This window comes from Leptodactylus fuscus, chromosome 1 (genome assembly GCF_031893055.1).
Source record: "Leptodactylus fuscus isolate aLepFus1 chromosome 1, aLepFus1.hap2, whole genome shotgun sequence".
Classification (NCBI taxonomy): Eukaryota; Metazoa; Chordata; class Amphibia; order Anura; family Leptodactylidae; genus Leptodactylus; species Leptodactylus fuscus.
Window position 1 is genome coordinate 38,620,615 of NC_134265.1, and position 15,589 is coordinate 38,636,203.

The 15,589-nt window shown below is 44.2% G+C and overlaps 1 protein-coding gene across 1 annotated transcript in view; it reads left to right on the forward strand.

Annotated features, from left to right (window-relative positions):
* NOL6 (nucleolar protein 6) overlaps positions 1–15,589 on the forward strand; it is a 34,658-nt gene that overhangs the window by 13,886 nt on the left and 5,183 nt on the right. Inside the window, exons 13-23 of the mRNA XM_075269677.1 lie at positions 1,496–1,618; positions 1,797–1,945; positions 2,180–2,255; positions 2,574–2,711; positions 3,797–3,911; positions 4,730–4,884; positions 4,981–5,144; positions 5,412–5,564; positions 6,413–6,510; positions 7,215–7,339; positions 8,629–8,718. Coding sequence (XP_075125778.1) covers positions 1,496–1,618; positions 1,797–1,945; positions 2,180–2,255; positions 2,574–2,711; positions 3,797–3,911; positions 4,730–4,884; positions 4,981–5,144; positions 5,412–5,564; positions 6,413–6,510; positions 7,215–7,339; positions 8,629–8,718 — 1,386 coding nt within the window. The remainder of the gene's footprint in view (positions 1–1,495; positions 1,619–1,796; positions 1,946–2,179; positions 2,256–2,573; positions 2,712–3,796; positions 3,912–4,729; positions 4,885–4,980; positions 5,145–5,411; positions 5,565–6,412; positions 6,511–7,214; positions 7,340–8,628; positions 8,719–15,589) is intronic.

The following is a 15,589-nucleotide window of genomic DNA, read 5'->3' on the forward strand; positions in this document are numbered from 1 at the left end:
CAAGTGCAAGGAGGCTGTATTCTTTCTGTATCTGGGACTATTGTATCAGCTTCAGTTACAGTGGAAATAAAAAATAAAAAAAATTGTGAAAATGTCCCCCCAAGGGTCCATTATCGCTCATGTGAGCTGTTCTTTGCTTCTCATTGTATATGGGCTTGTGATATGAGGGTGGTCACTTCAAATGGCTGCAAGGTGGCTCAGTGGTTAGCACTGCAGCCTTGCAGCGCTGGAGTCCTGGGTTCAAATCCTGCTAAGGGCAATATCTGCAAGGAGTTTGTATGTTCTCCCCGTGTTTGCGTGGATTTCCTCCGGGTACTCCGGTTTCCTCCCACACACCAAAGACATACTGATAGGGAATGTAGATTGTGAGCCCTATATGGGACAGTGACTGACAATATCTGTAAAGCGCTGTGGATTATGATGGTGCTATATAAGTAAGCATAATAAATAATAAATATATATCTTGGGCATTATACATAGAAACTTGCTTTTGGTGACATCTGATAGTGGACAATCCCCACAGGGTGTGGGAGAGGCCCACGGCGGCCGCAAGGAAAGGGGCGTCAGGGACAACGGGCCGCGCAAGGGTGGGGGGTGGTTGCGGACGAAGTCGCGGGTACAGCTAGTAATATATATATATATATATATATATATATATATATATATATAATATATATATATATATATATACACACACACATATATATGGTGTAGAACTGTTTCCCAGATGAGATTGTCCACTGTCATATGACGCCAAAAGCAAGTTTCTATATTTGTACACCCCTCGCACAGTCTCTACTCCATAAACAATGAGAAGCAGGAACAGCTCTCAGTACAGAAGCAAGGTAAGGCCGGGTTCACACGATGTATTTTGGCACGTAATGTGTCACGTAGACACCGCGGGATCTTTTGCGGGCCGTATATGCTCCCATTGTTTTCAATGGGAGCCGGTACCGTATACACGGCACTATTTTGCGGCCGTGATTTTGCGGCAGCCGCAAAATAGCGCTGCATATACGGTACCGGCTCCCATTGAAAACAATGGGAGTGTATACGGCCCGCAAAAGATCCCGCGGCGTCTACGTGGCACATTACGTGCCAAAATACATTGTGTGAACCCGGCCTAAAGAGTGCAAAAATTCAGGATTTCATGGAGAGGAGCTAAAATTTGTTAGCATATATTACAGCATTTTTTTAATGACCAAATCCTTCCAGAAAATGAAAAGATGTTCTAAAGCAAAACATTCAAAATCAAAAATGACATCACAACGTAGCCCTATGTGTGACAACAAGACTCGAAAATATGAACAACCTAGCGAAATAAAAAAAAAATAAAAAAATTACAGCCTTTAAAAGCGAGTGTACCAAAACCCCCGAAAATATGTCTGGCTATGAACCATGGAAAATAGCCTGGTCATGAAGTGGTTAAGCATTGGCGACTGTCCATAAGTCAGGGGTTATTCTGAGTAGTCTTTGTTTTCTCTCTTCGTCTCAGTGGGACATCGCGGAGGAACCAGCAAATCACAAGGACATTGGTTGCCTGACCATAGGACTGATGCTCAGTGCAGATTTCTTTTCCAGTGTGTTGGAGAAGGGACCGGCGGCGGATAGTCCAGAGGTGGGTGGAGTAGTCCTATAGTAATAGTCCTATTGTATTCATCACTATATTGTATCAAATATTACAGGGTTACATCTTACAGGGAGTTAACCTGTACATCGTGGCCGTGTGATATGAGATATGATATATTAACAAACCTAATAAATTAACGTCTCGTGTACAACCTTCTCGCTACCAGGCTGCAGATTTCCGAAGTTTCTGGGGAGACAAGTCTGAGCTGCGTCGCTTTCAGGATGCCTCTATATGCGAGGCTGTAGTATGGCCGGCGAATTTCCTAGAAGAGAAACGCGGCATCCCTGAACTCATCATAAGACATCTTCTCCTCCGGTGAGAAATTAGATAAATGTATTCACTGAGTGGCCACTTTATTAGAGACACTCATCTAATAGTACCTTGGATTTCCTTTGGTCACCTGTTTGTATTTGTCTGCAATTTATTTGACCGCAATACTTAGGGACTCCAGTTGTGGCGCTTTAACCCTTGGACATGGCTTGCAGTTTAGAGGACTTTGATCACCGCTATAATGAATAGGTTGATATTTCTTTTTCCAATCTGTCTTAGACATGCCGACCTTCCTGAACCTGCCATCAACTATGCTGGCAACCTCCTGGACTGCGTACTATGCAAGGGAAAGAAGGTGAGTACAATACCTTTACCTCAACCCATAATCCCATTCACTCATATGGAGCATGACCCTTCCTAAGCAGTTATAAGGGTTGTACAAGGTTAGACGAAAATCATGGCTCCTTTTATTACATTAGAAGCGCCACCTCTGTCTATGGGCTAGTTATGGTATTGCAGCTCATCTCTTTTGATTTAAAGAGAGCTAAACTGCATTACCAGACACAGCCTGTGGGCAGGTGTGGTGCTGTTTTTGCAAGAAAGCAGCCATGTTTCTGTCCAACACTTTTAAGACGCTTATTCCAAGCCTCATTAGCTGTCTTGCGTTTTTCAGACCGGTACAGGAGAAGAACGGATGGTCAGTGTCATCCAATCTTATGATGACCTAAGTAGGAAGTTATGGAACCTGAAAGATTTGCCTCTTACAGTCACTGCTGTGCAGGGGACGCACCCAGCGCTGCGCTACACAAATGTAAGTTCTACCCATGTGTCGCCATGGTCATGTGACCTCTACCGTCCCGATGATCTTTATCATGCTTCTCTAAAATAAGAATCCAAACCCCAGAAAATCCTTGGCTCTACTGCTTATCAAATCTGGGTGATGACAAATATGACCGCCTCACAAAGAGAGGGGGTGTTTTGCTTTGTACCTGGGTGGGTTTGCCTTTCAGGATTTTTAGGAACGGTAGGTGAGGGAGCTTTAGTGGCAGCCATATTTGTTCTCATCCAGCTTACCTTTTTTTTGTCTATTTTTACTTTTTTTTTTTTTCTGTAAAACCACTTAGGTGCTGCAGTCAACATTCATTGTAGCATATAAGGGGTTAAATGGCAAGTATGTGTCTGTTTGATAATTGGGTGGGTGATATCATGAACAAAAGTCCATGGTACCCCCTCCCCTGGTGTCATCTGAAGTGACAGGGACAGGAGAATAATAAATAATTTTCTCCTCTCCTCCTGTCAGCTGTTCGTGTTCTCTTATGCTCTGGTTAAAGTGAAAGCTGTGAGTATATGCAACTCCGCTTTAACCAGTGACATCTCTAGATCTATATTGACTACAGGCACGACCTTGGTCTTATTTTAAAGCCAAGATTCTAACTCCAAAGTTGGAGACCTTTAAAGTTACAGTATCCCTGGACGCCTGCTTAGAGTGTACTATAATGCCCTTTGCTTCAGCTCCAAGCAGGATTCGTCCAGGACTGTGGGGAGTCATGGCTATGGTTACTTGGTGATTCTGTTTGCGCGCCCACAGATAGAACTGTAGCATTGACTGCATCGCAGTCCATTAAACTGAATGACGTTTTGACGGCAAGTCGACACGACTGCGACAATTGGCAGAATCCAAAGTTGCTGGTTGGGGCACCTTGCAGGTCCCAATTTTCTTCATTACTTGCGATACACACAGCACCACAATGCGATCTATTAGTATGTGATGTGAGTTGCAAGGCCCTATTCTTAGGCGCAAGCCTCCTCTAAAACCATATAAATGGATGCCCGGTTACACATAAATCAGACTTATGACTTGACGCTTTTATGTATAGATTCTCCTTTGTCTTCTAGGTGTTTCCTCCTGTCCCGGTGAAGCCACAATGGTCTTTCTTTAAACGGTCTGACAAAAAGCATCTTGTTCCCTCGAAGGATAAGCCATGTCCTGCCTTTGTCTCTCCTATAAAAGGTGAGTGGCCTCCTGCAGCAACCACCGCGTGCCCTGAGATGCAAGAGCTCGGTGTCTTAGGCGATGTCTGTCAGTGCCGGCAGCTTCTAGAACTCTCCATATGCTTTCTATATCTGTCGGCCTAGACTCCCCATACACATGCATGCTTGGTTCGGCTGAGTGTGCACATGTATCCAGTGGGAATAGGGAAGGAAATGCTGCCAGACATACCTTGGTATCAGTTTCTTTCTCTTGAGAACAAATGAGTGGGCATATTGAAATTAAACTTGCCCAATCCAATGTTGCCTCTACCTATACCAAACTAACTTCGGCAGAGCATGTTTCACACACTAGCTAGACTACTGACCCATGTAGTTTGCATAGTCTCTGTTTCATGGTCTGTAGACTATTTCCTCACCATGTAGATTACTTATTATTATAGTGTCTTCCCTGTAGTGTTAGTTATTGTGATGGACTGGTGACAGCAACTAGCAGGATTTAAAATGCAGCTTTAGATGTAGCTGGAGTAGAAGACCTGAATTGACAGAGGATTATTTAGGGGTTTTCTGGGTTCATACAGTTCATCAGTTGAAGATCAGTAGGGGTCTGACACCTGGGACCCCTGTGCTTCAGTAGTTTCAATCGACAACAGTGCTCTGTGAGTTCTGCTTCCGATTCACAGGCCATATAATGTCATGTGTGCCTTGTGCTGCACCCCTGCTGATCTTACAAGGATACGTCATCAGTCTTATAGGGCCGGAAAATACTTTTTAAGCAAAGATACTGAACATAAACATACATTTACAATTTTCACTATTTCCTCACTTTTGTCCCCGCAGTGATTTGTCACATGGAAGGAAGTGGGAAATGGCCTCAAGATAAAGATGCCATTAAGAGGGTGAAGGCTGCCTTTCAGATCCGCCTGGCAGAGCTATTACAAGACCAGCATGAGTTACTGTGCTTTCCCACCGCTTCTTACACTGATGTCTACAAGGTCGGTCTACCATGCTGACCCCTCACCCTTTCTTTTTCATCGTGTATGCCTTCTTCATATATGGCTTTACTTGTGACTGCTTTATGTTTTCCCTAGGATGACTACGTCTTCCGCCTTCAAGTTGCGTATCACAGGGAGCCTCAATTCATAAAGGAGTTTCTCACTCCAGACGGGATGTTGAAGTCTCGAGAAACTGAGGAATCCCTTCAGCTTGAGCTGGAAACCATTCACCTGCCGCATCTGACAAGCACACTACATGGGTGAGTAGTGGGAATAGTGATTCAGGCAATGTTACCCCCATTTGTTCGAATAGGACTGAGCTGCAAACAGGCCATGTGAAGTGGGAATGGTGTTCACTGGCTTTAGACAGCTGATCTGCGTGAATCAGGAGTGTCAGTCCTAGGTCATTAATGGATAAAAGGCTTGAAAACCCCTTCAATGTGAAAATCCACTTATGTTGCATTGAGTACAAAGGTAGCATGCCTTTAATATTAGGAAGGGTTCTAATGTAATTTTTGTTTCTTCAGCCTCCATCAGCAGCTCCCAGCTTTCGGTGGTACGTCACGTCTTGCCAAGCGCTGGATCAGTGCTCAGCTCCTTGCCGACAGCATCTCAGAGGAGTGCGTGGATCTCCTTGTGGCTTATCTCTTCTTGCATCCTGCGCCTTTTACCGCTCCAAGGTATGATCTGCAGCTAAGATGGATCACTACAAAAATAATGAGAAATTTGAAACCATTCTATTTGGGACCAAAGTCATGGGTTCCCGGGCTAGTTCTGACTCTGGGTCACATGACTGGAACCAGCAGCCGAGTCGATCTGCCTACTCCCTTCTCTCCCATGTATATACCTGTAAGGGAGGGTTCACACAATGTCTTTTGGCTCGTAATCTGGCACATCTACGCCGCGGGAGCTTTTGCAGGCCGTATACGCTCCCATTGATTTCAATGGGAGCCGGGATCGTATACGCGGTGCTATTTTGCGGCCGCAAATTCACGGCCACAAAATAACGCCGCGTATACGATCCTGGCTCCCATTGAAATCAGTGGGAGCGTATACGGCCCGCAAAAGCTCCCGCGGCGTAGATGTGCCAGATTACGAGCCAAAAGACATCGTGTAAACTCACCCTAATACAGCAGAGGCGTCAGAATGATTTTAGTACTGGTTCTGATCACAGGTTCCAGGGTGTGATGCAGGAACTCAAAGTTTAGCCCAAACAGAACGTTATGTAGAGAGTTATGGAGCAGAATCTCCTCTGCTTCCAGTATCTTGTCCATGGCAACCATCAAAGCAGCTAGTCTCCATCAAGAGCTCAGGGAGAACTGAGAAAAGGATAGAGCCTGCAGAGGGGAGAACTGCTAAAAATAAATGAAGAATACAAGTCATGTAATGGGCAGAACTGGTTTTATTCCTCCTGTACACACATTGCGCTTTTGAGTCATATCTTGGTGTAAGGTTAGGTGCGCTTTATAGAGATGAGAACTTGAGTTTCTCCTTGTGTGAGCCTGTGTCATATTTTCTTTTCTTTCAGTTCTCCCCAAGTGGGCTTCCTCCGATTCCTCAATCTCTTGGCCTCATTTGATTGGAAAAACAGCCCCATCATTGTAAATCTCAATGGAGATCTGACTGGTAAGTGTCACAAATCCTATTTAGGCCCTGATATGAAGTGTACCTCTTGCTTTTGTAGATTCATGGATGACTATATATTGGTCCATGGAGGTGTCTTATATATACATGTTGGTGCAAGGTCCTCATAGTGGTTGTTGTGTGAGCCTGACCCAGGAAACAAGGGACAGTGTTATGGCTCTTTACTTGGTGTTAGATATCAGTCAAATAATTCTGACCTGGGTACCAGGTTTCCCGGCAGAGGTGACCTCCTTGGTGCCATGCAGCAGCCATATGCTTGGGGTAGCAGTAGATAGAGGTGGCTTCTGAGCCAGTAGATGTTAAACACTGCTATATAATATACAATATTGGAACAGTGTTTGACAGACGATGAATAGTTAAACAAGGTCATAAATGAATCCCATTAGTTTTTTTTTTATATATAACGTCTATTCAGAGAACCATAGTTTTAAGCAGTCCGTGAAAGTATAAACTATAGGATTTCCTGGGCCGTTTTCACGGAATATATAAAATCTATGAGCGATCCGTGAAAGCGGGTAACACTTGGGTGCACACTCGGTTGTGAAAAAAGGACCTTGTACTGGCCAAGTGCACAGAAAGGTGGTGTGAATGAGCTCTTATTTTAGATTCCAATGGTGAAAGGTCACCCAGGTTTTCAGGTTTTATGGCAGTATTGTATGTATTTATTTTTTGCCTGTTTTCCTCAGCCGCTGACCTGACAGAGATTCACAACGACTTTACTTCGGCACGTGATCAGCTTCCGGTTATGTTCATCGCTACTCCAAAAGACAGAAAAACATCAGTTTGGACCAAGCAAAAGCCAACAGCTCAGGTGAGGGAATCCATGTCATCACATTAACATGCCACCCCCTGCCAAAACCAGGTTTGTTTTTTTTTGCACAGGGAAGAACTGCTCATTGTTGGACAAATGGCACTTGGTCATCCAGGTCTGCACTGACAGTTCAGTTGTACTCTGTATACATTACATTTCGTATCTTGTTACAGCTTGTACTGTTCTCCAGAGCTGCAGGCAGAGCTTCAGAGCTGTGCATCAGCCAGTCAGATCATACCAGGCATGTGAAAGGGAACTTCCATGTTTCCTTGCATACCCTGGCCATAGGGTTAAAGTAAGGCACTCCTCATCCTTGTGACTTGAGTATGAAATTTCCAGATGTTGCTGACTACACCTGGGCATGCCAGGTCTTGGTTCTTGCAGCCTCCATTTCAGAGGCCAGGGGCACAAATCTGCCTTGGCCCATTGACAAATAAGTTTTTAAACGTGTGATCTCATCTATTCTGACTGAATATATAAAATTTATTGTAATTAAGTATACAGCAGTCATTGTGAGGATAGCAAGTCTGAGCAGAGGAGATTGCTGCCAGGCATACCAGCCCTTCCTATGTAGCCCATCGTGTCAGGGCCGGTCAGCGGGTGGCATGACTGAGCCATAATCTATGCTGGTGTATTGTCTGATCTTTACAGACTGCAATGACAGTGGCATTTATCGGTGACCAAGTTTGGATGTATTGCATTGTAGGATTTGGAGCTTTATTGTATTGGGTTGAAGAACTGTCTTTTGTAATGCTTAGGCCTCTTGTACATGACCTAGTGTGCAGGCTGAAGGGGGGGGGGATGATTTTATAGTGGAAAGCACTTCCAAGTGCCTTCCTTCCCCCATTTATTTCAATGGGGACCTATTCTGATCTGATGTCTCAAGGAAGGATAGGACCTGCGCTATAATCTTCAGAACGGAGCGCTGCAAGACCCCTGTGGACAATGTACGGACAGGTGAATGGGACCTAATACAGATCACTGCAAGGAGCCCCTTTGATCAGGGGAAGAAACCTTCTGTCTTTGTGGTGTCCCTAATATCTATGACATTCTTCAGGGACATTATTCTCTAAACTCCCTTTCCTTCAGAATCTTGGGTCACTATTGAAATCATCACACGCATTTGAGGCGCACGGTCTCCTCCCCCCCCCCCCCCCTCCTGTCCATGTTCGCTTGTATCACCTGTACTATGGGGACTGGCAATCTAGGTCATAGTCATAGTAAATTAGGTGCATGCTCCTCTGCTGTATTGGGACTTCTTTCTATAAGCTCTGTGCATCTTTCTCCAGATCTTGCAGCGTCTCATCATCCTCGCCTCAGAGTCAATGCTGAACCTGGAGAAGCAGTTGATGCAGCCGTCCGAGAGCAGTGACATCAAGGTGGGTGACATATTAAGATAACCTTGAAGACAACTTTCTAACTTCATTTGTGTCTTAATTCTGGACTCCTGATCCGGTATTCCTCACAGCTTAGCATTTGCTATAATTGCAGACAGTCTAGACAGTCCTAAACATTAGGCTGAAACATGTTTCCTGTACTGATACATTGTAACAAATAGAGTTTTGTGCTGATAATTGGCAAAACTCTCGTCTCTGGCGCATCAGTGTCTGTGATCGGTGCTGAGTAGCAGAGACCGCCTGCCTAACAATTCTCAAGCTTCGAGTGCCAAGTCTGAAGCACCGACTGTGGGTGATCAGGGGAGGGTAACCACCCCTGAGGTGCCAGGGTGATGCCACTGCTTGTTACTTAGCTTTTCTCAGAACTGTGCTGAGTCATTTTATTCTGTTTTTTAATGATAAGCTTCCCATATCATGACCTTAATAATGCTGGATCCCACTAGGGGGTGCCGCGTACACAGTTCACCTAGCCTAATAGAACAATTTTAGGTTTGTATAAATTATCTGGCAAATTCTACAGATCCTGTATCTCCCGACTGGACTGTTGAGCCCCAAGAACACATGCTACACGACATAGAAATTGATCTCCGAAGAATTTGTTTCTCTTCTCTACCCTTTCATAGTCCTACTGAAGGGGGCGCTATATCTTCACAGCCTCAGTAAGAGGTTTAAGAAGAAACAGATGTGTCCTGGCTTCTGTAATACGTCTCACATGACAGAAGACTCTAAAAGTTTTGAGATCTAGTTACTTTCATGCAGGGACTGCCTTGTTTGCGGATGATATATTGGGATTAGTCAGAAGTATAAAGTACACAATAGACGGATTTATGATATTAAGCTTACACGTGAGGAAAGTAAATATGGATTGTTTTTGTGCTTAGAGTTCCCTGAAATAAAGGTGTACGCTAGTATTATGCAAATTGGTTGAGTAGCATATGTACTGATGATATCAATATTGCATAGGTTGTATGTTCCCAACACGGATCCTGCGGTAACATGCTTAAGGTACAGGAAACCTGTTGTTGCTTTATCTTACTATGACATAAACTAAACCTGAATAAATCATACCTGACCTCGGAGCCAGCATAAAGGAACGCCACCTACTCCCTACTAGTCAGAGGAACGGGGCCCGCCTCTATAATATGCACAACATGAAGCCTATTATTATACTCCCAGTGGTCACAGCAGGTCTCCTCCAGGCCAAATACCACTTTCTCTGATCATAGGAAAGCTCTCCATCCCCCCATACCTATTGCATTCAGAGACAAGGCACCCAATAGGTCTACAGCATGTTACTGGCTATTATATATAGTTTACCGCCTTGGTCTCTAGTACCCTATGCTCGCTTTGCTGACTCGGCAGTGGAAGTCTGTGACCACTTCTAATGAAGCTTGATGCGGTCGGTGACTGAATTTAGCGCCCAATGCATTCAGCATGGGGTGGAAATAGTATATAGTTTAGTAGTGCGGCACTAGTACATAAAAACATACTGCAAATTACCTTTATTGTCTTATAAAGGACCCTCCGTCTTGTCTAATACTAATGTAAATTACACGCGCCAAAGTTGTGGAAGAGGGGAGTCCCAATGTGCAGCTTCGGAGATAATCCTATGACAAATTAGTACCTTAAAAGGATTGTCTTGGGCGCTACATTTACCTTGACTCGCCCGGCGGATTGTTTATGATGGACCCCAGGAGTTCCAGTCTGGTTTTGACCCCCGCTGGTATTCTCCAGAGCTGCCCTCTCCCAGCCATCCTTGCTCTTCAGTGTACTTGCAGAGTGTTCTCTAGGACTTTGCATTATGCCAGACACTGTACATTAATTTGGAAAAACAGGTTCTCTCTGTATGATGGAAGATGTCAGCAGTTATATCTGACCGCAGTGTGCTGACTGTTTCCAATAACATCCTGCAGAATTGTGAGTGCAGCTCTGGATAGTTAAAGGGTTGGTACAAATATATTGGCGTACAAAAATGGCTGAACTAGCATAAGGGAAATCTTGAGATGTAATAGGGAACCAACCTGAGCTGTGGATGTGCCTGTTGTGTAATATATTATGTACGTCAAGATAAAGATTTGTAAAGTTACTCAATACGTTCCCTTCAATTGTAAGTTTAGTGTATAAAATTATTGTAGTTAAGGGGTTGCTATTCCCATATCTGTGCGTCAGCCAGTCTGATAATACCAGGCATGTGGAAGTGAACTTCCATGTTTCCTTGCATGTCCTCGTCATAGGGTTAGAGTAAGACACTCTTCATCCTTGTGACTTGAGTATGAGATTTCCAGACATTGCTGACTACACCTGGGCATGCCAGGACTTGGTCCCTGCAGCCTCTAGGGGCACAAATCTGTCTTGGCACATTGACAATAAATAAGGTCCTCTTCGTTACCCTCCTCTCCCTTGCCTATAGTAAAACCAGCCCCCATAGCTCAGGTAAGTTACCTGTAAGAGGAAGGAGGGGACAGAGCAACTCGGGCATCGGCGCTGGTTCCAGTCACGTGACTTTGGGGTCGGAACCCCTGGGTCCAGCATGAAGAATCTTCCGGGATAGGTTTTTGCTATGTAAAAATAATGATAATTTATTGGAAAAGTGGGCAGTGATAGAAAAGGAAAGCCTGCCAGGGTGTAGGTGCAGCACTAGAGGAGAGGTGCAGGACATTGTGAAGAAAAATGTATCTTCCTGCCATAGGCAAGTGGGATCACGGGTGTAATGGACATTTTTATTTCTGTGATTTCCATTTGTAAGGTCAGATTTGTCAGCGGAGAAGCACGGTGACTGCCAGCATTATACAATTAGTCGGGGATGAGTGAAGAATATTAGTCTTATCAGTGGCGAGGACTTAATGTAAAACCCGATCAATTATGAATGAAGAAAGGAAAGAACAATCTAAACCTTTTAAAGAAGACTCTTAAAGGGAATGTGTCGTGAAGATGGCATATTTTGTTTATATAGATAAAATAAAACACAAAACAGACCGAATCACAATAGAAGTTTACACCTCTATAGGTAACACTAACGCTCCTAAACTCAAAGAGATTTTTTTTTTGTGATCCTGACTAGAGATGAGCGTACAGTAAAATGTTCGATATTCGTTTCGAGTAGCCCCTCAATATTCGACTACTCGAATTGAATATCGAACCCCATTATAGTCTATGGGGGGAAAATGCTCGTTTCAGTTGTAGGCAACATTCGATCAAATTATACTTACCAAGTCTACGAGTGAGGGTCGGGCTGGATCCTCCGAGAAGTCTTCTCCGTGCAGCGTCCCCGCGGCGTCTTCCGGCTCTAAATTCACTCTGCCAGGCATCGGGCCTGGGCAGAGCCGACTGCGCATGCCCGCGCTACAAGAAAATGGCCGCTTACAGTCAAAGCTGACATTTTCTTGTAGTGCGGGCATGCGCAGTTGGCTCTGCCCAGGCCCGATGCCTGGCAGAGTGAATTCAGAGCCGGAAGACGCCGCGGGGAAGCTGTATGGAGAAGACTTCTAAAGGTAGGAGAAGAACCAGCGTTGATTGGCCGACTGTATAGCATTCACCCAATCAACGCAGGTTCTGCATCGAACTTTTCCATTCTAATAGCGAGTGGTACTCAATCGAATACTACTCACTCATCTCTAATCTTGACTATTGCCTAATAAGCCTGATAATAGACAATCCTTGTAAATTCTGTAGGGGCTTTCTTTGTAGCAATCACCTCATTTACACCACAGACAAGATTACAATAGAAGGTAACGCCTCTGTAGATAAATACATCTGACTCATCATTGCATCCACTACTGATGATAGATGATGTCACAACTTATGTCTGTAATGAGTTGGCTGCAGTCTATTGCTGCCTATGTCTTAATGGCAGTAACCTCAACTAGCCAGGGAATATGGAGAAGGAGGCGAGTAGCGGCTACACCTTGGAGACGTGTCTTCTGCATGTGTCATAGTGTCCGTCCTGCATCAGTAGTATTAGGTGTTGGGTCTGCAGATCTTTGCAAAATGTGCATGCACTTCTTTCCTGACTGCTTGCAGTACAGTGAATAACCCCTGCAGGGGGCAGGCTTCAAACCTATCCACTAGGTATGGAAGGAATTGTGGATGGGTTGATGGACATAACCTCACAGAGGCTTATACTGTATATACCATAAACTGTCACAGTATGGTTTCTGTGCTGTAACAGTTTGTGGCTTATCTCTATATGACACTTTTTACCCCATACCAGTGGCAGATGGCAGCACTTTTGGGGATAGTTTGCTGTGACCTGCCAATTGTCATTTACATACCTATAAAGAGCGTTTTGCATGTTATAAGGCTTTTCATTCTGACGGGGTTTTTTTTTTAGTGTTCGGTTTTGTGTCCTGTGACCCTACTGTACATACACCTGTGGTTCAGCTATATGTAAAGAGTGGAGTGTAGACCAGGGAATGGTGGTGTAGAGTTAGATTGAGACCAGGGTACTGTACCCCACCCCGTTTTGTTTGTGTTATGGCTGCTATGCTACCCTGTATTGTATACTGCCGGACAAGTGCGCTTCTTGCATTTAGCAATATCCATTTTGTTTTGTCTTAAATGAAGCAGAACTGATCAAAGGGGTGTGGGCTTGGCACAATAGGACCTCAGTACAAACATGGAGTAGCTGGGGAGAGAACACCCTGTCTGTACACTACCCCCCTCCCCGGGCTTCAGCCCTGGTCCTGTTCTGTTCCACTAGATTTCATTACAAGACTGGCATTGATTTACTTTTGTCACATGGGCAGACTTGTGGTTTGTGTGTTATATCTGGATTGGGTAGATATTTGCAGGGGTTGCCTGCTATTAGAAGCCAGGATCTATATACATTCTATAAACAGCGCCACCATTTAGGTCAGGTCCGCTATTGCAGCTCAGTCCTTACTGTAATGAAAGTTGGCTCTCCAAGCATTGGCCTCTTACTGAGCGTGTCCCGATCTGAACAAGCAATGCTGCAATGTAAAGCAGAGAAGAAAAGAGAGAAGGAAGTCTCTGTAAAACTAAAAAGCAGCTGAAAGTACAAGTGCTAGTAGACTCTGGGCTGAACTTATGCTTTCATGTGAATGGGGGCCACGCTGCAGTGCCCGCCTATATACATATATATATATATATATATATATATATATATATATATATATATATATATATATTACGCACACTGTGGAGATATCTACACATTTGCAATTGCTGGCAGACAGGAGAAGGCATCTGCTAGACACATCTGAAGACGGCAGCTTATCTCCATTGAAAACAAGGCATGTTGAAGTCCGACATGCCCAACCCCTCTTTGCCCCCTGACATCTGCTGTCCGGGTCCTGGTACTGCCGCATACACATGTCATCTTTAGGGCACCTTTCATAATGAATTGCCCTTCTTACTCCAGAGAATGCAGATTCCAGTTTTAATCCATAGTGCGGCATGTTAGGTCCTGCGGGGTTAGTCATGGTCTGCCTTTATTACCATCATATATTACCATGTTTTAGACCTAAAGCTGCGCCAATCTTTCAGTTTTATCCTCTATGCCAACTGCATGAGGATTATACAAAGCAGGGCTTCCAGAAATATCCTGAAGTCGTCCACAGACATCTCCTATTATTGCCTATCCATATGACCCAGTGCTTTTCATAGCTGAAGGTTTGCTACAGTTGTATCCAGACAGACATCTGTGAACTCGAATTCCAGATCAATGGACGTTACCGTACCTGCACTGATATATAGTAACTCGCTATCTGGACAGGAGAGATTTGGCTGCTGTAGATTTGCACATTGTACAGCAGAGACTCCTAACCTGCCATAGAGCCAGACAAAGTGAATTAATGCAGAGACATCAGAAGTCTAAAGAAACAGCCGTATCCTTCTGATGTAGACAGTGGAGTGCTGCCCACAGTCTGACGCCCTGCTGTGTCTGCCCTGCGCTGGCTGTTAGCATGTAACTTACTGTGTGGCATGGAAGTACTAGATTAGAGCAGGTGTGGCAAGGGCACTATTCCGGTTGTTAGGAGGCGCTACAACTCTCCCTTTGTTGCTGGAGGAGCACTATAGCTGTCTCTGTGGGTGAAGCTGGGCACTGCGGGTATTCCTGTTTTCAAGTTCACTGCTGTTGCCCACATTGTTGGAGGGCTAATGTTGCTGTGCTTATTATTAGGGGGCACTGGCTGTACCCATTGTAAATTGTACTGTTGTGATATAAATATATACATCCCTGAACATACATTCATCATATGCTGCGTTCTTGCTATTCTATCTCCTCTCGGCACCTTATAAATGTCCATCTCCTGCCATTCTGCTGTGTTGTGGCCCTGGTCTAGTTCGATGCAGTTTTGGTCATTCCTACTAGATATGGTGCATCGACTGAACTCCTAAAATCATGGGGTGATGCCTCTGAATGATTTTTTGCCTTCCCGACTCATGCTAGTTAGTTATATATACACACACACACACACACACACACACACACACACACACACACATATATATATATATATATATATATATATATATATATATATGTCATCTTTACTTAAAAGGAATGTGTCACCAGAAAATTATTTTAAATTTTTTTTTTAAACCACGATTCTATTATTTTTAAGATTTTTTTTTTTTAAATTTCCATGTCCCTGTTATCCTGCAGTTTTCACCTTGGCCACTAAGCCTAATAATACGCAGATGCTTGCAAATTCTGGAGGGCTTTTCTTTGCCGCAGTCATCTTATTTACATCACAGACGGTGTTACAATAGAAGATAACGCCTCTATACATCCACTACTGACAATACATGGTGTCGCAACTTATCTACTTTCCTCTCTGCACAGAGCTTGTCAGCTCCAGTCTATCGCTGCCTATAACCATGACTGCTG